Consider the following 27,268-nt stretch of genomic DNA (forward strand, 5'->3'; position numbering starts at 1 on the left):
CGCCAAACTTTGAATTCCTAATTTTGAAATCAGCCAATAGGGTGAGCGCTACTGAAATCTTATTGGCTGATTTGAACAGCCAATAGGATTACAGTAGCTCTAATCCTATTGGCTGATTTCAAGATTTCAGCTAATAGGAATGCAAGGTACCCCAAAGTGAATGCGGTACCTTGCATTCAATCTTCAGTGTACAACAGACACCGGATGAAGAGGAGCCTCCATGCCACTGAGGAATGCCGCCGCCGCCACCGAGGACCGCCCAACGCTGCTGAGGATCCATGCATCAAGGAAGACAGCTCCGCACCTCCGCTCCGTGCCGCCTTCGTTCCAGAGGAAGATAGAAGATGATGGAGCCGCCTGGAAGAAGACCTTCTCTGCCGGACTTCAGGAATGGTGAGTACCTATTTGGGGCTTAGTTGTTTTTTTTGGGGTGGCTTTTATTTTATATTAGGGTTTTTTGGGATGTAAAAGAGTTGGTTGCCCTTTTAAGGGCGGTAAAAGAGCTGAATGCCCTTTTAAGGGCAATGCCCATACAAATTCCCCTTTAGGGGCAATGGGTAGTTTAGGTTTTTTTCAGTGTTATGTTTTTTATTTTGGGGGGTTTGGTGGGTGGGGGGTTTTACTGTTAGGGGGTAATTGGTAATTTTTTTAGGTAAAAGAGCTGTTTTACTTAGGGCAATGCCCTACAAAAGCCCTTTTAAGGGCTTATGGTAGTTTAGTATTAGATTAGGGGGTGTTTTTATTTTTGGGGGGATTTTTTATAGGGGTATTAGTTTAGGTTTAAATTTTTTATTTCGGATAGATTTGTTTATTTTTTTCTGTAATTTTACATTTTTAATTTTGTGTAATTTCAGCTTTGGATTTTTGCATTTTTTTTTAAATAGACTGCCCTCTGGACAGGCTTATTGCCTAGTACTATTATAGAATAGTAATAAACATAGATTCTTGTTTATTAATTTGGTATGATGGGAAAACAAATTTTAAAGGGACATGGAACCCAAACATTTTCATTCATTATACAGATACAACATACATTTATAAACAACCTTCTAATTTACATCTATTATCTAATTTTCTTCATTCTCTTGCTATCCTTTGTTAAAAAGCATACATGCTCAGGGGCAGCAATACACTAGTGGGAACAAACTGTTGATTGGTGGCTGCACATGTATGCTTCTTGTCATTGGCTTACCGAATGTGCTCAGCTAGCTCCCACTAAAGCATTCCTGCCCCTTCAACAAAGGAAACCAATAGAATGAACAACATTTAATAAAAATAGAAATAAACTAGAAATGTGTTTACAATTGTATGCTTTATTTGTATCATTAAATAAAGGGGTTTTATGCCCCAAACATTTTTTGGGGGGAGCATAGAATAGTAATAGCAGAAAAAAATATATATTTCCATAATCTCTTGATATTGGTTCTACACCTCTTAGCAGTGAAAATAAGGCATGCATTGCACAAGCTCCTGAGGATACATAAATTAGAGCTAGCTAAAATATCTAGTGCTTTTTTTTTTTTTTTTTTTTTGTATCTTTGTAAAATTTGGGCTCCTCCACATTATCTGCCTTTTAAACACAAATATGTGATAAAGCATCAGAATGATTCATATTTGATAGCAATATTTACGGTATTGTTGTAATCATGCTTTTTTTTTTACAGAAAAAAATCAATTTATTTAAATTTGATGCACCAAAATTCAGTAACATTTCTAGGATCCAATTCTAACTAAAAATATAAACATTCAGTATAAAGGGATAAAAAAATGGGCTGCATGCTGTTAAGAGGTGCTATTTTGTTCTTGAAAATCTAAACAGAGTGCTGAGTAATCAATAACATACTATTGACAACCACATGCTAGAAGTCTCTGGCTCAATTTCTATCGTTCTGCAGAATAACAAAACTCAAAGAAAATGGGATGGCTTTCTTTATCCAACAGAGAAAATATGGATTTGCTCACCTTGCATCCAGTGATGATGCTGTAACCCCAATGATTTGGTGCACATTTGTCACACTGCTCTCCAATAGTGTTAGGAGGACAAACACAGTGACCAGTGTCTGCATCACAATTATTCCCAACATGAGGGCATTCACAGGCTTTAATGGAAACAATGGTAGATATTAGAAAAGAGCACTTAAAACCATAAATATTTTGAACAACATCCTGATTGACAGCTGAATACTTTACCCACTCTCAAATAACGTCCTAGTTTACTAAAGCCAAAACATTTGTTTCTGTTGAAAATAATACATTTGAAAACAACAAATATTTATTTTCTAAATAAATGTCCATTATAATGAATAAAATAAAGCTTGGAGATAGTTAATAGTTTAAATCCATAGCTTACTATATATGTTTGGTCACATGTAAATAAAAACATATACATTTGCTATAAAAATATGTGTTCTAGGAAAGACAATTAGTAAAATTATAGTAATAGATGCAGTGAAACAATAACTACTCAAAGGATAATGAGTGGGCAAAGCACAGTGAAATGAAAGTAAAGAAAAAGTATAATAGTGAAATTCTTAGCAAACTTCAATTATGATGCATATTACACATGACTAAAAACACACTCCTTGCTAGAGGAAAGAATGTGATGGTTTCAGCTTTTGCCTTTATCAGCGATATTACATATACTATCATAAAATATAAGCATTTAGATGTCACCCTATTTTTAATAAGGCAGACAACTGTGGCCTAAGTTAGTTCATTCAAAAAAAATTTTTTTTAATAAAAGTAAATTTTCTTATTTAATATTTAAATGTTGGTTCTGATAGATTCAGCGACAATCTGTTAGAATAAATATTCCGCATTAACACTTGATATTTTCATGTTAACAAAAAATGTGCAAAAGTTAACATTTGCAGACATCCCAACCTGCAAAAATTAATTTCAGGGAGGAGGCTTCACCCACTACTGCGCCCCCCTGCCAGTTATATATTGGACACCTTGAAACCCTAAATAAGATAGAGACTTAACCTTAAAGTAGCTTCCCACTAAAGTCACATTAAAAAAAAGTAGCTTTATTGCACAACCACATACAACAAACCTATCTTCCAGTGATCGTACGCTTGTTGAATGCTCAAATATTTTAGAATGCGAAGTTTAATTACGTGCAGTAAATAAGGTAGCATTTGTGTTTTATTTTACTAAAATCAGTGGGGGCTTTTTTGTTACTAATGCATGCTTTGAGGGTTCTATAACGTCCCAGCAACTAAAGGAATTCCTTAAAGGGCCACTGTAAGTAAATATTTTCTATGCCTGTTACTAACTAACTACCCCAAATACGCTTTTTATCAATAGCATTTCATTAACATATCTCTACCGTATATCAGAAATCTTGTCTGCAAATTTAATTGTTTTCCAAACCCACTCCGTGGGTATCCTTTGCTCTGTACAAATCCGTTTACAATACATGGAAAGAAAAAACAGAAGCGCCACATGGCCCAATATTGTTTGATCCGGAACTAGTAGATCTTAAAGTAATAAGTAAACTCACATTTAGTAGAGCACCTCAATTAGTGCTAAATATGCGGTCTGGGATCTATTCGGTCACCCAGAAGACCAACTTCCTGCACAGGAACTGATGTCTGTATAGACAGAAAGGAGACACAGGTTCCTATATGGCCTAGTATTGTTGGTACAAAAATGTAGATACAAACAAAGGGAAGAATGGTACTCACAATGGATAAAGCACCTCTTGTGATGCTATAGAGGCATGAAGGGATCAATTCAGTCACCCAACAGACTTGTGGCCAGACATCCAAGTGGATTCAGTAGTACAGAAGGATCCCACAGTAGACCAAAAGGAGATATTCCTCAGGAGATGGAAAAAATGTATATCCCAAAAAAGATACAGCAAGTGTTCAAATGTTAAAAATGACTTTAATAAAAATTATAAAATCACAGGCAACGCGTTTCTCAGCCAATGGCTGTTTTATCAGGCTTCATAAAATGTTTACTGAACACTTGCTAAATATACCCTAAACCTAAATCAATTAATATTGAACAGGTGATAGTAGGAGAGGTCCACTTAATCGGTAATGTGATCCCAACCAATCAAATGGGACCAAATAGAGCACACATTATACAATAAACAATAAACAGTATGGTATACAATGCATAATCACAATTTTCATACATTCCTAATTAATATTATTCATATTATATTTCATTTAGGCAAATAAATTTAGTGAAATTAAAAAGTCATACCTTATTGTGAGTATGTTGTGTAAAGACTAGGTGATTTAGAGTGACATGCATAATTTAGTTCAAACAGAACGCAACAATTCCAATATTTGTGAGCGATATAAATTTCAAGTGGGTGTTCCAGTCAGCTGTTACCTAGTAGTTGTGTATAGTTTAAATTAAGCGCCGACGAAGTCGGCGTCCACAGGCGCTTAATGCGCATGACTAGCCTCAATCAGCTGTTACCAAATTACTACGTATGCTCAAGAATAGACGTCGGCGAAATCGGCGTCCCAAGGCGCTAAGTGCGCATGACTAGCCTCAATAAATCTATTGAATCAAGATCGCTCAGTGGCCAATACAATACAAATGCGTAGCGCTAGCTGATAGGTCTAAAATACTAAGGGGGAGTAAACAATAACATCCGTAATACACCCTTCTGATATATACAATATAAACAGTATAATAAGAATTAGAAAGTCGGGCTAATATCGCACCAATATTGGGACCAACAAAAGGAGAACCCAAATGAGAATAAACACCAAAGTTATCTAGTGGAGATAATCCTACTGCCACTCGTTCTGAAATGGGTCTGTCTAAATAGTTAGTGTAGTCGGACGAGTTCTAACACAGTAGTGATAGTAAAGTAGCGGAGATCCCCAGCAGATCATGTAACCAGCATCAACTTGTCAGGAAAACATTTGATCACAAACTAGGATGTACTTATGTTAGTCAAATAATACCTGTTTACTAATGGAATAACACATTGCGTGTAAAATACACCGTTGAATGTGTGATGTAACAGAGGGGCGTATTGGCACAAAAGTCTACAGTTGAAAGATCAGACGCACAGAATCCTAACATATAAGAATATAAATATAATAAATATAAATATAAATAGTATAGTGGGTGGAGAATTACTATAATACCAGAATCGGTACTATAACTACTAACCATTTCTTAAGCTATATTCTCATAACTTAGCCAAATCGAGCTTCGTATGAGCCGTTTATATCCAAAGGATATAGACAGATGAAGTTGTTCCACTAACCATAATAGCAAGGAACTTAAATATCATAATAAATAGGCACAATACATAACAATTTACTCATTAGATTGAGATATATCTAATATTAGCATTGATAACTGACAGATATCTTAATAAATCCAAAAGGAAAACAGGGGATATAATACTATCAGAATATAATAAATAATAATTGATAAATAATAAATACTAAATAGTAGTATAAGATAAAATAAAAATGGGGTGACAATAATTGAACTGTCAAATACAGTCAGTGTTAACACACTGATCTAAAATGGGTAAACTCATTATGCCTTACATGTATCTAAATAAAATCAGTTATTATGGCCATTCAGTCTATAGACAGCTCATATGCAGATGAGTAATAAGAGGGAAGGAACTACTTCCAATCTATAGAAGATATAATATAAGTCATATCTAATATGACATGACGTTCACAACTTAATGGAAACAAATGGTGATGAATAGTTAGTTATATTGTTCCAGCACAAGCCCATAAAAATGGAACTCCTAATGGGCTCCTGAGTTGCAGGTTGATTGTAACAGCTTTCTGAATTATAATAGTAACCACTACCACAGTTGGAAAAAGAACGTACCATATGGACAGTTCAGACGCATCAGGCGGAACTGTAGCACAATTGAAAGCTATATAGCACAATCCCAAATATTAAAGGATAGGTTCCTAGAGAAGGGTTATCCCTTGGATTTGGTACTTAAAGGTTATCTTAGAGCCCTAGAGGATGATAGAAACAAATATTTAGTACAAGACAAAAAGAAAAATAACAACAAAAAATCTATCATCAAACAACAACCTAATGACACTTTAGAAATACCACTATTCGTAACTGGTTATAGTAAACAATTCCGACAAATTAAGCAAATAATCCATAAACATTGGCCAATTATCTGTAATGATCCTTATCTTAAGGAATACACTTCCAGGAAACCGAGGGTAGTATTTAGAAGGGCCCCCACGTTGAAGAACAAACTGGTTCCTAGTAAAGTTGTGAGGGACAAGGTTGGTAGCCACAATTATAGCATAGGGACTAACAGGACATTTTTGGGCAATTTTTTACCAAGATATGGAATATTTAAATGTATGAAACCGAGGTGCAATATGTGCAAAGCCGTGAAAAGTGGAACAAATACATTTTCTTCCAATCAGACAGGAGAACAATTTAAAATTACAAAGAGGATGTCCTGCAAGTCTACCTATGTTGTATATCTTGTTAGCTGTGCTTGTGGGGTCCAATATGTAGGACGCACTGGACGTACCATCAAAAAACGATGGAGTGAACATACTCACAACATCAAAAAGAAATTCTTTAAGCATAGCCTCTCTAGACATTGTGCTTATGCACACAAAGGTAGTGCTAAAACACTCTCTATACTACCTATAGAACAAATATCTCGCAATAGTCATAATGCTATGCTCACCCTACGACATAGAGAGACTTACTGGATCCACAAATTACACACGCTGGCCCCCGATGGCCTCAATGAATGTGTCGATTTAGCAGCATTCGACTTATGAGTGTTAGTCATCTTTGCTATAGGTGGGAACTGGCTAAACCTCTGTAATTGATCAATTGGCCTCCCGACTAACTTTATTACCATCATGTGTATGTGTGTATATATATATATATATATACACACATATACATTATGGTGCATATATATATATATATATATATAGATGCATCAAACCTGCAACTCAGGAGCCCATTAGGAGTTCCGTTTTTATGGGCTTGTGCTGGAACAATATAACTAACTATTCATCACCATTTGTTTCCATTAAGTTGTGAACATCATGTCATATTAGATATGACTTATATTATATCTTCTATAGATTGGTAGTAGTTCCTTCCCTCTTATTACTCATCTGCATATGAGCTGTCTATAGACTGAATGGCCATAATAACTGATTTTATTTAGATACATTTAAGGCATAATGAGTTTACCCATTTTAGATCAGTGTGTTAACACTGACTGTATTTGACTGTTCAATTATTGTCACCCCATTTTTATTTTATCTTATACTACTATTTAGTATTTATTATTTATCAATTATTATTTATTATATTCTGATAGTATTATATCCCCTGTTTTCCTTTTGGATTTATTAAGATATCTGTCAGTTATCAATGCTAATATTAGATATATCTCGATCAAATGAGTAAATTGTTATGTATTGTGCCTATTTATTATGATATCTAAGTTCCTTGCTATTATGGTTAGTGGAACAACTTCATCTGTCTATATCCTTTGGATATAAATGGCTCATACGAAGCTCGATTTGGCTAAGTTATGAGAATATAGCTTAAGAAATGGTTAGTAGTAATAGTACCGATTCTGGTATTATAGTAATTCTCCACCCACTATACTATTTATATTTATATTTATTATATTTATATTCTTATATGTTAGGATTCTGTGCGTCTGATCTTTCAACTGTAGACTTTTGTGCCAATACGCCCCTCTGTTACATCACACATTCAACGGTGTATTTTACACACGATGTGTTATTCCATTAGTAAACAGGTATTATTTGACTAACATAAGTACATCCTAGTTTGTGATCAAATGTTTTCCTGACAAGTTGATGCTGGTTACATGATCTGCTGGGGATCTCCGCTACTTTACTATCACTACTGTGTTAGAACTCGTCCGACTACACTAACTATTTAGACAGACCCATTTCAGAACGAGTGGCAGTAGGATTATCTCCACTAGATAACTTTGGTGTTTATGCTCATTTGGGTTCTCCTTTTGTTGGTCCCAATATTGGTGCGATATTAGCCCGACTTTCTAATTCTTATTATACTGTTTATATTGTATATATCAGAAGGGTGTATTACGGATGTTATTGTTTACTCCCCCTTATTATTTTTGACCTATCAGCTAGCGCCACGCATTTGTATTGTATTGGCCACTGAGCGATCTTGATTCAATAGATTTATTGAGGCTAGTCATGCGCACTTAGCGCCTTGGGACGCCGATTTCGCCGACGTCTATTCTTGAGCGTACGTAGTAATTTGGTAACAGCTGATTGAGGCTAGTCATGCGCATTAAGCGCCTGTGGACGCCGACTTCGTCGGCGCTTAATTTAAACTATACACAACTACTAGGTAACAGCTGACTGGAACACCCACTTGAAATTTATATCGCTCACAAATATTGGAATTGTTGCGTTCTGTTTGAACTAAATTATGCATGTCACTCTAAATCACCAAGTCTTTACACAACATACTCACAATAAGGTATGACTTTTTAATTTCACTAAATTTATTTGCCTAAATGAAATATAATATGAATAATATTAATTAGGAATGTATGAAAATTGTGATTATGCATTGTATACCATACTGTTTATTGTTTATTGTATAATGTGTGCTCTATTTGGTCCCATTTGATTGGTTGGGATCACATTACCAATTAAGTGGACCTCTCCTACAATCACCTGTTCAATATTAATTGATTTAGGTTTAGGGTATATTTAGCAAGTGTTCAGTAAACATTTTATGAAGCCTGATGAAACAGCCATTAGCTGAGAAACGCGTTGCCTGTGATTTTATAATTTTTATTAAAGTCATGTTTAACATTTGAACACTTGCTGTATCTTTTTTGGGATATACATTTTTTTCCATCTCCTGAGGAATATCTCCTTTTGGTCTACTGTGGGATCCTTCTGTACTACTGAATCCACTTGGAAGTCTGGCCACAAGTCTGTTGGGTGACTGAATTGATCCCTTCATGCCTCTATAGCATCACAAGAGGTGCTTTATCCATTGTGAGTACCATTCTTCCCTTTGTTTGTATCTACATTTTTGTACCAACAATACTAGGCCATATAGGCACCTGTGTCTCCTTTCTGTCTATACAGACATCAGTTCCTGTGCAGGAAGTTGGTCTTCTGGGTGACCGAATAGATCCCAGACCGCATATTTAGCACTAATTGAGGTGCTCTACTAAATGTGAGTTTACTCATTACTTTAAGATCTACTAGTTCCGGATCAAACAATATTGGGCCATGTGGCGCTTCTGTTTTTTCTTTCCATAGATTGCTGCTCTTGGATCCTGGCCTGGATCATCACAGATAGCTGCCTCCTTCCTCTATAGAGACTTTCACTTCATTTATCACTTTGTTTGCCTTTTATGATTATTTGTATTATTTTGTATCACAATGTTATTGGTTAACACTGGTTAACACTGTATATTGTATGATAATTTTGTATCACATTGTTATTTTTTGACACTGGTTAACACTGTATATTATAATGATTTATCACTTTATTATTTTATTATCTGTTATTATTTAGTATTATTTTAGATAAATATACGATTATTGACTATTATTGACCATTAGTGTCTCCTCCACATATATTTTTATCACTCTACCTGATACTAATTTGTTGATTACATCTCCACATTCACATTTAGGGCGCCCCCACACTCTCTTTTTTTTCCGTTTACAATACCTAGGTTTCAAAATGGCGCTTTAAACACAAAGTTATTGGTTTAAGTATTTTGAACATGCAGTGCTGAAAATAGTGGGCAGGATAACGTGACATCATCGGCGAATAAAAGATATAACTTTTAGAACGTTATGAAACTTTGTTTTGGAGAAAATATAGATCAGTAGGTTTTAATTAATGTTTATTAACTTTACTATGTTAGTTGTTTAGCTTAAAAATTATAACAGAAAGTAATCCTTTAAAGAAACACTTTTCCGGATTTGGGCCAAATTGGATCATGGTACTTGGAGTTTCAGGGAGATTGCATTCCAAATGCTGGTATCAGGGAGCCGCTATTACAATCAGGGAGACTCCCTGAACTTCAGGGAGAGTTGGGATGTCTGCATTTGTTTCCAGCAAAATTTGAATGGTAGAACAATTGTCAAGAGGATAATTAGTTCTTCCAATTGGATGTCACAATTCTGAAATTTTCCTATCCTTACTTTTTTAACCGGTATGAAAGTCATCCAATCCAAAAACTACTCAGTGTGTTTCCAAACTGTATAATTCAGCCTACTGAAAACCAAATCAATTTATGCTATTAAATAGAGTGAATGCATTTGATAATATAAGAGTGGAGATTGAACAAGCTGTTCCTTGGTTATTAAAAATATATTAAACAGTATGAGATTACAATATAAAATATTTAACCCCTTCGATGTGCACTGTTTTCAGTGATCCCCCTGACTACAGACGGGGGATTGTTGGTGGCCTTTCGGGCGGCACTCCCAGGCTTTATGGAAGTGACAGTGAAGTCACCAAATATGCACGTGGTGACATCACATAGGGGGTTGAACCAGGATGCACCGGTAGCTGCAAGGGAGCTGGATGGGGGAAGATTTTCAAACCCCTCCTCTCAGTTCCCCTTAGCAGCTACAAAACTCCAAGACCCCTCATTTGAAAAAAAAATGGGGATTTGCTTGTGGATATTAAATTATATGCACAATAAAAAATGCACAATAAAAAAATGTTGTATGTCCCTACCTTAATATTTTTTATGAATTTTGTATAGTCAGGTGATCGCTGTGGTAACAGTGAACACCTTGCAAGAAAAAAAAAGTTTTTTTTTTATTTCTGTACTACACAATTGGGCCTCTCTAATCTATATTATAAACCCCAAAAGTCTGTTTGGGCCCCTATTTTACATTGATGACAATTTGCAAAGTAACAGCAGTGGTCACCTGGCCATTTTCAATATAAATTACTTAAAGCTAAGCAAAAATATAAAACATTTTTAAAGTTTTTGCCACAGCTATCGCCCATTTCATAAAATATAATAATGGTATATTGTGACTCTGCTGGGTCTGATGAAAAAAAAATATATATATAATTTGTGTGGGTCACTCATGGAAATTTGACTTACAATAGGGTTTAAATGTAGGTAGCAAAACAAGCTCTAAATTAGCTCAGCACTGGGATGTAAAAAAGGGTTAATTATATGTAGCTAACAACTTTACAGTATACTTTCATTATTTATTTTTCCCCTTTTACTGTAATTTATTTCTGCAAATTGTTTTTTTTTTTAAATTTCACTGAGTTTCTGTAAAGTGTTGTAAAGGGACATAAAACACCAAAAAAAGTATTCAGACAGAGAACACATCTAGTCAAAAAAAAATCAATTTACTTCTATTATCTAATTTGCTTCATTCTCATTTGTTTGTTGATGAAGCAGCAGTGCATCACTGGGAGCTAGCTGAGCAGATTGGGTAAGCCAATAGTATGAGATATAAATGTATAGCCACCAATCCGCAGCCCTTGAACCTACCTAGGAATATTTTTAATAAAGAATACCAAGAGAACAAAACAAATTAGATAATATAAGTACATTGGAAAGTTGTTTAGACTCACATGCTCTATTGGAATCATGAAATAAAAAATGGGTTTCATGTCCCTTTAAGAACTGGAGATGAACACATCTGTTTTACCATCAAACAAATGCATTGAGAAAAACATATTAAATTGTCTGGCATTTTTTAATATTTACTATGAAATTAAAATCCATCTTCTTGAAAGAGATACTTACGGGTACAGCCTCCTTCTTGGAAGTCATAAAATCCACGAGCACATCGATCACATTTACTTCCTGTCACTCCAGGCTGGCAGCGACATTGGCCACTGTGATCACAATCAAAGGATTTGGAACCAAAAGAGTTGCAGTTACATGGTACACAGCCCTGTGCATATTGCAGGCCAAATGTTTCTGGCTGTTAATTGGAGAAAAATAATATTTCCATGAATGAGCAATAAATAAATACAACAAATGGATTTTAGTTTAATAGGTTCCATAATCTACCCTGAAATAGAATAATCCATATAATAACAAAGATCATCATATGTCATTGATAATATCTGGCACTATGGATTGTTCATTGTTATTTAGTTAAAACAAACACTTCTCAAATTCAATATTTTTTAAAACAGTTAAAATCACAAACATTATCATTACATTTAATAAAGGTATTTCAAAAATAGGTACAGATCTGAAAATCACACAAACCAAACAAATCAACCAAATCATGCGCTATTTATTTCAGTAAACTTACCAGTGTAAAACATAATTGAGTTTAAGTATACATTAAAGGGACAGTCAACACTAAAATTGTTATTGTTTAAAAAGATAGATAAAGCCTTTACTATCCATTCCCCAGCTTTGCACAACCAACATTGTTATATTAATATACTTTATAACCTTTAAACCTTGATATTTCTGCCTTTTTCTAAGCCACTACAGACAGCATCAAATCACATGCTTTTTTATTTATTTTTTCACAACAGGAGACTGCTAGTTCATGTGGGCAATATAGATAACATTGTGCTCACGGCTGTTGAGTTATTTAAGAGCACAACACAGCACTAATTGGGTAAAATGCAAGTCAATAGATAATAACTAAAAGTCATGTGATCAGGTGGCTGTCAGATGATGCTTCGATACAAGTTAATCATAGAGTTAAAAAGTGTATTAATATAACAGTGTTGGTTATGCAAAACTGGGGAATGGGTAATAAAGGGATTATCTACGTTTTAAAACAATAACAATTCTGGTGTAGACTGTCCCTTTAATATTTAAAAGCAATCTAACTTTTGTTTCCCTATTTATCAAGTAGCTATTGCTGATAATCTATGCATGATACAGAACCACTTGTTTATGGGGTGATAATATGGCTTTTGTTTTACATGGATAGTCGCACAGATCCCTATATTCGATTCCAGTACAATTATATGAATTTAATATATAGAGACGGTAAATAAATGCCTAAGAATATAGGTTGCTGTCAACATTTTGCAAAAAGTCATAAAAAATGAATTAGGTACCGTTAATGAACAGTGATAATTTTTAAACGGTCTATAAACAACATGTATATCCCAATTCTCCAAATGATTATTAGAATTAAATTATAAAATACAAATCAGTTCCTTTGAGATGCACTGTTAAAAGGATATGAAACCCAAACATTGTATTTTGTGATTCAGACATACAATACAGTTTAAAATAACGTTTCCAATTTACTTTTATTATTAAATTTGCTTTGTTGCCATGATATTCTATGTTGAAGATATTTCTAGATAGGTGTCTGGAGCACTACATGGCAGGAAATAGCGCTGCCAAATGGATATCAAACTTAAAGGGATAGTAAAGTCCAAATTAATTTTTCATGATTTAGATAGGACATATCATTTTAAACAGCTTTCCAGTTTACTTTTATCATCAAATTTGCTTTGTTCTCTTGTTATTCTTAGTTGAATGCTAAACCTAGGTAGGTTCATATGCTAATTTCTAAGCCCTTGGAGGCCGCCTCTCATCTAAATGCATTTTTTCACAGCTAGAGGGCGTTAGTTCATGTATTTCATATAGAGAACACTGTGCTCATGTACGTGAAGTTATTTAAGAGTCAGCACTAATTGCCTGAAATGCGTCAAAAGATCTTAGATAAGGAGGCCGTCAGCAGAAGCTTAGATACAAGGCAATTACAGAGGTAAAAAGCATATTTCTATAAAAGTGTTGGTTATGCAAAACTGGGGAATGGTAAATATAGGGATTATTTATCTTTTTAAACAATAATATTTTTGGTGTTTACTATCCCTTTTAAAAAAATTGCTGCCATATAGTGCTCAAGACATGTGGTCGCTCTTGCGCTAAAAAAAAAATACCAAGAACATTTGATAAGAGAAGCAAATTAACAAGTTGTTTTAAACTGCATACTCTTTCTGCATCACGAAAGAAAAATTGTAGGTTTCATATCCCTTTAAATCAACACAACCAAACCCATTCTCTGTTAGTGATGCCTTTTTTTAAATCACTGTTAGCTTTTTAAACTATCCCTTGACCATTGTTTCCATGCAGACTGTATAAACTGCAGACCATGCAATATCAGACTACACTGCCATTTACCAAAATAGGTTTGTAAGCACCACGGGGACAACCTCTGGAACTAGGATAACCCCATCTTCTGGGGGGCGCTTGGATGTTCTGTGATAAGCGAGGAGGATCTCTCCTTTCATATGTCTGTCTTCTGAGTTCACAACGTTTTCCAAAAAATTCTGGCTTACAGATACACCTGCCTGTTATGTCACATCGCTGTGTCATTGAGCCACTGACACTACACCCACAAGGCAAACATACCTGCTTTTCAGAGTCCCACCAGCAGTTTGGCTTAACAGATAAAAGCACAAGAAATAAAAGAAGGAAATAATAAGCTACAGCAAAGAAAGGAAAAGGAAATCAGGAAAAAGTGTCAAACTGCTTGGTTCTGACATCCATATTTGATAATATTACTAGACAGAACATTATGTTTTCCAAAAGACAATAAAAACTGACACAATAACTGTTGAATATTTAATATGTTCTCTCGCATAACGCACACACCGAATGATAATTGTAATTAAATGATAGATGATTCTGAACAGATTTTGTTACATGCTATTTTTTGACCGTCAGTAAAGAAGAAAAGAAATATACTTAAAAGTTGTGAGAGAAAAAAGGAAAAATGTTTATGTCATTTAAAGTAACCCCCTCCCCCTTTTTACAGAATTGCTATGTATGCCTGTAAAATGGATTTTCAAAATATGACTTTTTCATTAGTTGAATTTACATTTATATATAGATAAAACATATATAATGATGGTACATGATTTACATTTATTTATATATGCACCAATATTTAATCACATTTTTTTGTGTATTTATGGTAAACAATTTTACATCATATCTAAGAAGGCAAAAAAAAATGGAAACTGAACTGATGCATTTCAGAGGTGGAGCACAGTGCACTGCGTATGTGTTTGGGTAATGCATGTTTTTTAAAATAAAGCAATACAATGAAGCATTCCCTACAGTGAGCGTTCTAGGTAGGCTATGCACCCAGTTTAGTAGTGTAAAACTCTTACAACTAATAGCTTCCCTAGATTAGCATAGTATATATATATATATTTTTTTTTTTAACATACAGCAAGGAGACAGGTAAAGGTGGGTAGGGGAGATGAAAAAACTAAAGAGAAAAATAGTATGTATTACTTCAATGTATTATAGTTTTTAACAATAGACATCTGATATATTTATAATTTGGAGTAAAGCAATGTCACATTATTTTACTTCATATAAAGTGATGCACTAGATACTGTAATACATTGGTCCAAATTCTGTAACACAAGAAACGTTAATGTGTCTTTGCATACATTAAGACACTGAAAGTTGTGGTTTGTTCTGATAATTGCATATTTCCTTGTTATTCAGCAAGCACAGTTTAAACTCTCTAGTTAGAGCTAATACGGCTTAATCCTTGTTTTATTCCAAATGTATAGAAGTTGTTTTTGGACAGGTACTTTCAGGATTTTTTTTTAAATCCAGCTCAACACCTAACTGTGCTAACACTTTCTGTTTGGTTTTACCTGTTGGATGTCAGACAAAACAGCATAGCATTGCAGAGGTGTAGATTTCTGCCCCCACTAGCAGTCACCGGCTTAACAACATTTTAATGTTGCTGAAGTGCTGTAACCGTTCACCAATGCTTTAAGTGCCATGCAATTTTGATGGCAACATATCAATAGTAAGTGCCTTGCACAGCCCTTTCCTCTAACTGTGATACGCTATTTGTACATTGTTTTTGTTCAGTCCGTCAGAATGTAATTATAGTTCAAGTTTTATCACTATGAGGTGAGTGCACCTAACCATTTAATTAAAATGAGCAGATAATAACAATAAAAAGTAAAATATGTAAAGACAGCTTAGAGGGAACCTAGGACCTTTGTATTAAAATATCATGGTTTGTTTTTTTCTTTGACATTTATAAATAAATGACATTATAGGAAATAAAATTAGAAATTTCCACATAATAGATAAGAATAATGAAATAGAAATAGAAGACAGCAAGATACGCTAAGGGTTTAATTTAATTTTCTTTGTATGGTGTATATAACATGTTACTGTGGCAACAAATTATAGTTCAACAGTTTCCATGTAGATTTTCACAATAATTAAGCACAGCAATTAAATAATCAAACTATTACAATAAATAAATAAATAACATTGTTCTCAGTTTGGGATATTTATAACATTTATGAAATCATTTTTTTTTTTATCAACTAGCACATTTATATATAAATGTAATATGATAAATGTGATCACTATTCCTTTATAACGAACGTACACTGCCTTAAAAATGCATCACATTTTTTGAGTGCTATTAATTCCCACAAAATGTAATCAATCAAATAACAGGACTTTGTGCCAAGAGAATACGAAAAGTTTAGAGGTATTTTATCCAAAAGGCTGCAACATTATATCCCACTGGAAAAAAAGTTGGCTGTCAAGTCAGGACAGAACGTTTCACAAATGACAGACATTAACCCCCCCAATAATCTTGAACCAACTGTATTTTGAAAAATATGACCTGACTTACTTTTAAAAGGCAGTGGGAAGGAAAAAGACTATGAAAGACATCCTAAACCCTGCAGTGATTGACACACCAGAGATACCCAGAAAACCATCTTGTCTAAATATTTAAAAATACTTAAATTAGTTAGCTTAAATTTTTATATCAGTATATTTCACACATATCTTGAAAGTATCTCTTCATGAAGATGTCTTTGCATATCTGTCAATTCTATGTCCTTGAAACTGTAGTAAGCAGGCAACACAGGATATTTAAATAACAAACCTTTTATTCCAATAAAGGTGAAACAGCAGGGCCTTATCCCATAATGTGTGCCACTTCATTCTCATTTGTGTATATATATATATATATATTTTAGAGCACAGCTTAACAATTTTATATGAAAGCCACATATGCTTTATGTACCACAAAAGGGTTTTTATTCACAGATATTTGAAGTTCTGCAGTTTCCAGAATTTGTACAGTTCTGGTGTAAGGAATAGTTAAGACACTCAAGCCCTCATATTCAAAGCATCAACAGACTGATGAGAAACTGCCTTTCTGTCCTTGTTGGCCTTGTAGTCCGTCGGTCTACCAATATATTGCAAACAGGGGGCAAACCCGCAAAATGCCGGCAAGTGGTGATGTGTATCCTATTTGAAATAATAGAAATTACGCCTTCTGCCAATGTCTGCCGACTTTTCGGCACTTTCAGGGGTCGACTGAGGTGTATTTGAAGTGTTCATACACAACACTGACAATGCTCTCACTGAAACCAAACACGGTTTCTATGTAGGAACACTTCAAATAATGCCTGTGTGACCGTACTATAACTAAACCGAAACTTTCTGCTCACACTCAAAAGTTGGCGAGACAAACAAGGCTGACATCCTACTTGTAACCTGTACTTCAGAGATTGGAATATATTGCATTGCTGGCGATGTATCCCAGTCAAAGTGCAGGTTATTCCCCTGGTACATCTGGCTAACCCCCACAGAACGCCTACACCTACGTCATATTTTAGCTATACTCCCCCTGTAACGCCCAGCTAACTCCTTAATCCTACCTACACCTACGTTATATTTTAGCTATACTCCCCCTGTAATGCCCAGCTAACTCCTTAATTCCACCTACACCTATGTCATGTTTTAGTTACACTCTCATTGTTGTACTAAATAGCGGATGCTGCTCTACCACTTAAAGGGCCAGTAAACCTAGGAAATAATGTTATATAATTCTGCCTAGCTCCAGATTGAAAAAGGCTTAAACACAGGTCTGATTCTGACCAGGGCCTGACAAAAAGATTGAACATCTGGCACATCCGCCAGATGCTTGTGTAACAAAATAGATAATGCAGAAATCTGACCTTTCAGAGAACTGACTGGCAACACTTTCTCCAGACCTTCCTGGAGAAAAGACAAAATTCCAGGAATCCTAACCCTACTCCAAGAGTAGCCCTTAGATTCACACCAATAAAGGTATTTACGCCATACCTTATGGTAAATTTTTAGAGTAACATGCATATGAGCTTGGATCATGGTCTCAATGACCGACTCCATGCTTAGACAGAACTAAGCATTCAATCTCCAAGCAGTCAACTTCAGAGAAATGAGATTTGGATGGAGGAATGGACTCCGAGTTAGAAGGTCCTTTCTCAGAGGCAACCTCCAAGGTGGCCGAGATGACATCTTCACTAGGTCTGCATACTAGATCCTGCAAGGCCATGCAGGAGTTATTAGAATTACAGATGCTCTCTCCTGTTTGATACAAGCAATAACTCGTGGAAGGAGCTCAAAAGGAGGAAACAGTTATGCTAGACCGAAATCCCAAAGAAACCCCCAGAGCATCTATCAGAGTAGCCTGAGAATCTCTTGACCTTGAACCGTACCTTGGAAGCTTGGCGTTCTGCTGAGATGCCATCAGATCCAACACGGGCACCCCCATTTGAGGGTTAACCTGGAGAACACCTCCGGATGGAGAGCCCACTTCCCGGGATGAAATGTCTGTCTGCTCAGGAAATCCGCTTCCCAGTTGTCCACTCCAGGAATGTGGATGGCAGATAGACAATAATTGTGAGCTTCCACCCAATGAATAATCTGTGCCACCTCCTTCATGGCTAAGGAACTCTGTGTTCCTCCCTGGTGGTTGATGTAAGCCACTGAGATGATGTTTTCTGACTGAAACCTGATAAACCGGGCTAAGGACAATTGAGGCCAAGCCATCAGAGCATTGTAAATTTATCTCAAGTCCAAGATGTTTATGTGGAGAGCAGACTCCTCCCAAGTCCATAGTCCCTCCACCTTTAATGAGTCCCAGACTGTTCCCTAGCCTAGCAGGCTGGCATCTGTGGTCACAAACACCCAGGAAGGTCTCTGGAAGCATGTGCCCTGAGACAGATGGTCATGAGAAAGACACTACGGGAGAGAGTCTCTTGTCAACTGGTCTAGATCTATCCTCTGAGACAGAGCCGAATAGTCTCCATTACATTGTCTGAGCATGCATAATTGCAGAACTCTCAAATGGAATCGAGCAAAGGGAATGATGTCCATGGAAGTGACCATCAGACCAATTACCTCCATACATTGAGTCACTGATCGCAAAACAGAAGACTGCAAGAGGAGAGAATTCTGGATTTTCTGACCTCCATGAGAAAATTCTTCATAGATAGGGAATATATTATGGTTTCTAAGAAAACCACCCTTGTAGCTGGAACAATTAAAATCTTTTCCAGATTCATTTTCCAACCATGTGAACATAGAAGAGACAACAAGATCTCTGAATGAGAGTTTGCGTGTTGAAAAAATGGAGCCTGGACCAATATGGTTCTCTTCCTATCTATTAACCGTACCTTTAGTGTAGCCTTCTCCAGAGTATCCTCTGTCCCGTTACCACTTTCTGTTGGGGTACCTCAAGGCTCTGTCCTCGGTCCACTTCTCTTCTCAATCTATACGTCTTCATTAGGTTCCTTAATAAAGTCCCATGGGTTGACACCCAAATCTACCTCTCTGCACCAGACATACCTCCTTCCTTACTAACCTGTGTCACTAACTGTCTTTCTCATATCTCATCTTGGATGTTCTCTCACTACCTTAAGCTTAATCTCTCCAAAACTGAACTCCTTATTTTTCCCCCTTACAAAATCTCCACCCCCCAATTTTCTATAACTGTTGATAATTCCATCATTACCCCTACCCTGCATGCCCAATGTCTTGGGGTCACACTTGATTCAGACTTTTCCTTCACTCCTCATATTCAGTCCTTGGCTAAAGCCTGTCACTTCCACCTTAAAAACTTCTCTTAGACATTTCCTTACACAAGACACAACTAAGATTTTAATCCACTCTCTCATCCTTTCCCATCTTGACTACAGCAACTCTGTCCTCTCTGGTCTACCTAGCTGCAACCTAGCTCCTTTACAATCCATAATGAATGCCTCTGCCAGGCTCATCTTTCTTACACGTTGCTCTTCATCTGCTTCACCTCTCTGCCAATCCCTTCCCTGGCTTCCTCTTGCCTCCAGGATTAAACACACAATCCTCACGCTGACATATAAAGTCCTCAACTGCACTGCCCCGCACTACATTTCAGACCTTGTCTCCAGATACTCTCCCTTCCATCCCCTTCGCTCTGCTCACGATCTCCTACTCTCCTCCTCTCTTGTTACTTCCTCACATTCCCGTTTACAGGACTTCTCCAGACTGGCCCCATCCTGTGGAACTCCCTGCCTCGCTCCACAAGACTCTCCCCTAGTTTTAACAGCTTCAAGCGCTCCCTAAAGACTCTACTATTCAGGGATGCATACAACCAACACTAACCTTTCCTAATGCCATTGCTTTCCCCTTGAACCCCTTAGAATGTAAGCCTATGAGCCAAGCTGTTTGTATATCGCCTTCATAAGAGCCGACTACAAAAGTGCAACTCTCGGCAGGGCCCTCTACCCATTTGATCCCTATAAATGTTATCCTGTATACCAACTATGTTTATAGCTCTGAGGAATCTGTTGACGCTCTACAAATACCTGATAATGCTTGAAAGAGGGAAAGGAAGACTTTTGACCTTTGAAGTTATGAAAGGGACGAAAATTACTTTGACATAATTTGTCTGTTCTTCTTGTCTTGCAGTAGAAAAGACCCTTTTCCACTTGTAATATCAGAAATGATTTCTGCCAGACCAGGCCTGAACAAGGTCTTACCCTTGTAAGGAAGCACCAGAAGCTTGGACTTAGAGGTAACATCAGCTGACCAAGATTTTAGCCACAATGCCCTGCAGGCTAGACTCTTGAGAAAGCCACCAGAGGAGGCGGGGAAACGCGTTGAGGCGCCAAATGCTTGAATGTGAACTGTTTGACAACTGACAGAGGAGAAAGGTGTAATCGAAATATCGCGGTAATAGATCGGGTGGTGACGTCACACGCCGACTCTTGCAAAGATACAGCCGTGAGAGAAACACCGGAGTACTCCTCATGTTTGATGTTATATGCTTAACTTATTGGGAATCTTGTGAGTAGTTTTTATTTGCGTGATAATAAAAATTGTTGTTGGATCTCACACTATTGCAGTTCCCTTTTCTTTTTGCGCTCCAGATTTTCTCTGCTTTGGAAAATACCTGATAATGCTTGAAAGAGGGAAAGGAAGACTTTTGACCTTTGAAGTTATGAAAGGGACGAAAATTACTTTGACATAATTTGTCTGTTCTTCTTGTCTTGCAGTAGAAAAGACCCTTTTCCACTTGTAATATCAGAAATGATTTCTGCCAGACCAGGCCTGAACAAGGTCTTACCCTTGTAAGGAAGCACCAGAAGCTTGGAATTAGAGGTAACATCAGCTGACCAAGATTTTAGCCACAATGCCCTGCAGGCTAGACTCTTGAGAAAGCCGCCAGAGGAGGCGGGGAAACGCGTTGAGGCGCCGAATGCTTGAATGTGAACTGTTTGACAACTGACAGAGGAGAAAGGTGTAATCGAAATATCGCGGTAATAGATCGGGTGGTGACGTCACACGCCGACTCTTGCAAAGATACAGCCGTGAGAGAAACACCGGAGTACTCCTCATGTTTGATGTTATATGCTTAACTTATTGGGAATCTTGTGAGTAGTTTTTATTTGCGTGATAATAAAAATTGTTGTTGGATCTCACACTATTGCAGTTCCCTTTTCTTTTTGCGCTCCAGATTTTCTCTGCTTTGGAAAATACCTGATAATGCTTGAAAGAGGGAAAGGAAGACTTTTGACCTTTGAAGTTATGAAAGGGACGAAAATTACTTTGACATCATTTGTCTGTTCTTCTTGTCTTGCAGTAGAAAATACCCTTTTCCACTTGTAATATCAGAAATGATTTCTGCCAGACCAGGCCTGAACAAGGTCTTACCCTTGTAAGGAAGCACCAGAAGTTTGGACTTAGAGGTAACATCAGCTGACCAAGATTTTAGCCACAATGCCCTGCAGGCTAGGACAGTGAAGCCAGATATCTTGGCTCCCAGTCTAATAACTTGAATGTTAGCATCAGAAATAAAGGAATTGTCTAATTTGAGAGCCTTAATCCTATCTTGCATCTCCTCCAAAGGAGTCTCTACTAAAATTGATTCAGACAAGGTGTTGCACCAATAAGATGCCATACTTGCTACTGTGGCAATACAAACTGCAGGTTGCTTTTGAAGACCTTGATGAACATACATCTTCTTCAAATAAGCTTCCAGCTTTTTGTCCATGAGATCAATAAAGGAGCAGCTATGCTCTTAAGAGATCGTAGTTCTCTTAGCCAGAGTAGAAATAACCCCTTATACTTTAGGCACTGTGCACCAAGAATCTTTAATGGAGTCAGCAACAGGAAACATCTTTTTAAATATGGGAGATGGGGAGAAAGGAATCCCTGGCTTCTCCCATTCCTGTGAAATAATCTTCGTCACACGGTCTGGGACAGGAAAAACTTCCACAGAGGAAGGAACATCATAGAATTTATACAAGTTTACTAGACTTCTTAGGGTTGTCAGCGACAGAAGTATCGGATTCATCCAAAGTACCCAATAACTCCTTTAACAGTACACGAAGATGTTCAAGCTTAAATCTGAAGTTTACTTATTCAGTATCAGATGAAGGAATAATACTGTCCGAATCTGAGATTTCATCCTCAGAAGCTACTGACGTATCCTCCTCATCAGACTTATGAGGGAGGGCAACCTGCGTAGCAGTAGGTGGAACAGAAACCTTACTATCTAAATGTCTAATTTTCCTCTTGCATTTTCCCCGCATAGGAAAAGCAGATAATGCCACAGATACCGCAGAAGATACCTGTGCAGCAAAATCTGCAGGCAAATAAACTCCTACAGGAGGTTGAGAGGAACTGCAGGGCACTGTATTTGATGCCATAGAGGCTTGGGACGTTTGAGGAGAAAGCTGTGGCATTGCCTGAACAGCATCATCCTGAGAGACATTGGGCTCAGCGGGCAACAGTTTATCTTTAAATTCAAGTGTTCTTGCTAAGCATGCAGCACAGAATTGCATAGGCAAAACAATTTGTGCCTCTAGGCATAACAAGCATTTGTCAAAAGACACAGAGTTTTCCATTTCCATAATATTAAATAAAAAATTCCCCAAATTGTAGAAATGTTTTAAATAAACTGTCACTTTAAAAATTGTTAATACCACAACCGCTTAACATTATGCAAAAATTATTTAAGATAATAAACCAATCAGGCCCCCTACACCTCAGACAGGTTGAGGTGCCTTACTGTAATACTTATACACAATTTGGCTGTCAGAAGTCTCTAAAACAATCGTATAGTAGATCGACACTGAAAAGACTGAAATTCAATGACGCCACTCGACTCTGTGAATATCCGACAGCAGAGAGAAGTCACATGACCAGCAGAGAGAGGAAACTATGCAGCAAGTAAAAGGTGCTCGTTTCCCTCTGCCTACAACACCAGAGATAAATTTACACAAACGCTCAAGCAGTCTGTCAGTTAGCCTGTTCTAGCTAAGCAAGCAAAGAAAATCAACTGCCAAATTTTGAGTTTATACATAAATCCCTTTATAAAACATAAGCCCCACACACATACCAATAAAGTATTTCAACAAAATTATCCCAAATAGGAAAAACGTCCCAATAAAGGGAACATTAACCTCTAGTCTCAACAAACATAATGTGCCTGCCCACTGCTAAAGAGAATCCTCTATAAAGGATTTTAAAAATGTCCCCATCTACTGCATATGAAATATTCTTCTGAATTGCAAGTCTCAAAGACCTAGAAGACAAAAGCACTTATCTGCTGTCTAGCTGTCCATCAGGAAGACAGCTCACAAGGCGTAAAAGGACACATACTCCATAAAGAGACCTGTAGAAAAAGAAAGAACAGAGTAACCAACTCTGGCTTTCTGTACCATGAGCAGCAATGTGTTAGGAAACAAAGCAAGGACTACCTCACAACATCCTAACTGCTTAAAAGCCACCACCACTCTATTGAAGAGATTGACATGGACTCAGCTAAACCCAAATACTTGCATGCAAGGAAAAGTACCCGAAAAAGGAATTAATTTCTTCAGACACCAAACTTCACCTCCTCCATTGACAGAGGCAAAGAGAATGACTGGGGATTATGGGTAGATGAGTGACACTTAACAGCTTTGCTGTGGTGCTCTCTGTCTCTTCCTGCTGGCCAGGAGTGAAATTCCCACTAGTAATTGAATGACGATGTGGACTCTCCGTATGTTAGGAAAGAAATATAGATTTCCTAAGAAGAATAGGCTAATTCATTGAGCCAAAAAACATTACAATCTAAATGCAAAATGTCATTCTACTGTTGCCTTAACAAAAGCGTGCTTTTGCTGAATAGCTCCTAGCTGAAAATGATAAATAGAAACTGCAAATAGTTTCAGCACAAGTGAATGGTGAAAGAAACCAACAGAACATCATAAGGATTTGTATGACAAGTTTTTCAATATATTTGTATGGCAAGTTTTTCAATATATTAATCTCTGAAAGGAAAATGCTAGGAAGAAAAGAGCGCTGTTTATGTCAAATGAAATTGAAGTACTTTTAAAATATATTAGTATAAGAAAATCCATTGGCACTGTATTAAATCAAAATCAATGCATGTGTCATGTTTTTGTAAGAACAAAATATACAGAAAAAAAAATATGTAAGTATTTTCTATAGTTTATCTGTCATATTATAAGAGTAACCTATATGAATGTCTATCATATCTATACAGTGGGACCTCGGTTTACGAATTTAATTTGTTCTCCGGGACGTTTCGTATTGCGAAAAATTCCTAAACCGAAACATGGTTTCCCATAGGAATGCATTGAAAACCAATTAATGCGTTCCGGAGGTGAGAAAAAAGTCAAATAAAGGCTCCAAAACCTGCTGCAAAATGCTCCAAAAGGCTCCAAAACCTGCTGCAAATGGCTCCAATGGCTCCAAAAGGCTCCACAACTTGCTGCAAATGGCTCCAAAAGGCTCAACAACTTGCTGCAAATGGCTCCAAAAGGCTCAACAACACCTCCACACTGCTACCCACACTTCAGTATGCAGGGGCAAACCGGGACACTTGTTTTGTATTGCGAAAAAAATTCGTAAACCGAGGGGCAAACCGGGACACTTGTTTCGTATTGCGAAAAAAATTTGTAAACCAAGGCATTTTTTTTTAAAGAATTTTCATTCGTAAACCGAAATTTCGTTTACCGAGTCGTTCGTTAACCGAGGTCCCACTGTATATCTGTCTGTCTATCTATCTATTTATCTATCTATCTACCTATCTTTCTATCTATTATCTATCTATCATCTATCTATCTATCTGCCAGTACGCCTGCTTATCTACTTTTCAGTTGGTCTACAATAATGGGATCAATCCCAATTGTACTGATCATGTTTATTCAATGATTTTCAAGTTCTGAGTGATCATAATGCAAACAATAGCACCATTTCCATATTGGGAAAAGTTTGGATTGGATCTGAGCAGATAGAGGAAAAGTATCCAATATGATCACAATCCCTCCAAGCCTAGCAATATATTTGAACAATAAAATGGAGATATTAAATTCAACAAAGGTTGTTGATACAGTGCAAAATTGTCCTTTTCAACATGTTTGCAAGTATTAAAGGACAATTTGGAACACTTACAAACCTATAGTCAGCATTAATGTATAGTCCCTCGGTAGTGTGTAGGACAGACATTTCATATGTATATGTATTTCATAGACATATACGTGATATTGCATACAGCTAACGAGATCCTCACAAAATGTGAAAAAACAGAAATCAGGACTGTGACATCTAGAAATGGTCACTAGCAATCCCACCTTTAAAATGTTTCTTTTATTTCATAATCACATTTTAGTCATTTTAAGTTACAGTAATTTCCTCTCTATCAGCAGTTGAGTATTTGTGATCAGGACTTTGCCATCTTTGTCATGTGTTTTTACAGAAAACAGAAGTCCGAAAAATCGTGTTTTGAAAAACTATCATTTACAATATTTAGAACCTCATGTCACGATCTTCATACTAGAATTGTGCATCGGAAGATGTTAAATATTCACTTGCTAATTAAATTAATTAAAAAAAAAAAAAAATTAAAAAAATGAATTAAATTCCTCAAATAACACTAAAAAAAGCCTACCTACACTATTTAACCTCTACACTATTTAACCAGGAAACCACCACAAACCCCATTGCAAAAAACCCTACTCTATTAACCCCTAAATCGCAGCAAATCGCATCGCAAAACACCCACTACACTAAACTACCACAATCCCCATAACCCCCCCTAAGGCCTAAACCTACACTACTTAACCCTTAAACTGTCTCAATACCCAATGCAAACAACCGCTACACTAAACTGCCACAAACCCCATTACAAAATTCCCTCTCTAGACTACTTAGCCCTTAAACCATGGCAACCTCATCGCAAACCCTGCTACACTACTTAAACCAAAAAACTGCTGCAACAGCCATCGCAATAACCCCTACACCACTTAATCTATCTATCATATCTATCATCTATCCACTCTATCTATCTCTCTATTATATCTATCATCTATCTATCTATCCACTCTATGGTGCATATTTATCAATCTCCGTATGGAGCTTGATGCCCCGTGTTTCTGGCGAGCCTGCAGGCTCGCCACAAACAGCAGTTATGAAGCAGCGGTCACAAAGACCGCTGCTCCATAACCTGTCCGCCTGCTCTGAGCAGGCAGACAGACATCACCAGAAGTCTGCAGGGGGCGGCGTTGCAGGGGGCGGCGTTGCACCAGCAGCTCTTGTGAGCTGCTGGTGCAATGCTGAATACGGGGAGCGTATTGCTCGCCGTATTCAGCGAGGTCTGGCGGACCTGATCCGCACTGTCGGATCAGGTCCGCCAGACTTTCATAAATAGGGGCCTATCTATCTATTCTATCTATCGACTCTATCTACTCTATCTACTATATATCTACTATATATCATATCTATCTATCTATCTATCTATCTATCTATCTATCTATCTATCTATCTATCTATCATCTACTCTATCTCTCTATCTATGTATTTATCTATGTACAGTATCTAGCTACTATATATCTATTTATCTATCTATCTATCTATCATACATTGGTCTGTGAATGTATCCAGTTGGTGTCACTATCCCTTCTGATATCCTTTTCTGCTTTT

General features: G+C 36.8%; 1 protein-coding gene across 6 annotated transcripts in view; it reads right to left on the reverse strand.

Moving 5' to 3' along the window:
* Window positions 1-27,268, reverse strand: part of LAMA2 (laminin subunit alpha 2) — a 1,406,020-nt gene that overhangs the window by 546,731 nt on the left and 832,021 nt on the right. For 4 of the 6 annotated variants that reach the window (XM_053710701.1, XM_053710696.1, XM_053710697.1 and 1 more), the window contains 3 exons: window positions 14,144-14,404; window positions 11,777-11,957; window positions 1,963-2,099 (listed from right to left, as the gene is read on the reverse strand). In XM_053710701.1, the coding sequence (XP_053566676.1) occupies window positions 1,963-2,099; window positions 11,777-11,957; window positions 14,144-14,404 (579 nt within the window). The remainder of the gene's footprint in view (window positions 1-1,962; window positions 2,100-11,776; window positions 11,958-14,143; window positions 14,405-27,268) is intronic. The other 2 variants (XM_053710700.1, XM_053710699.1) reach the window with 1 other exon arrangement.

Source organism: Bombina bombina, chromosome 4 (assembly GCF_027579735.1).
Source record: "Bombina bombina isolate aBomBom1 chromosome 4, aBomBom1.pri, whole genome shotgun sequence".
NCBI lineage: Eukaryota > Metazoa > Chordata > Amphibia > Anura > Bombinatoridae > Bombina > Bombina bombina.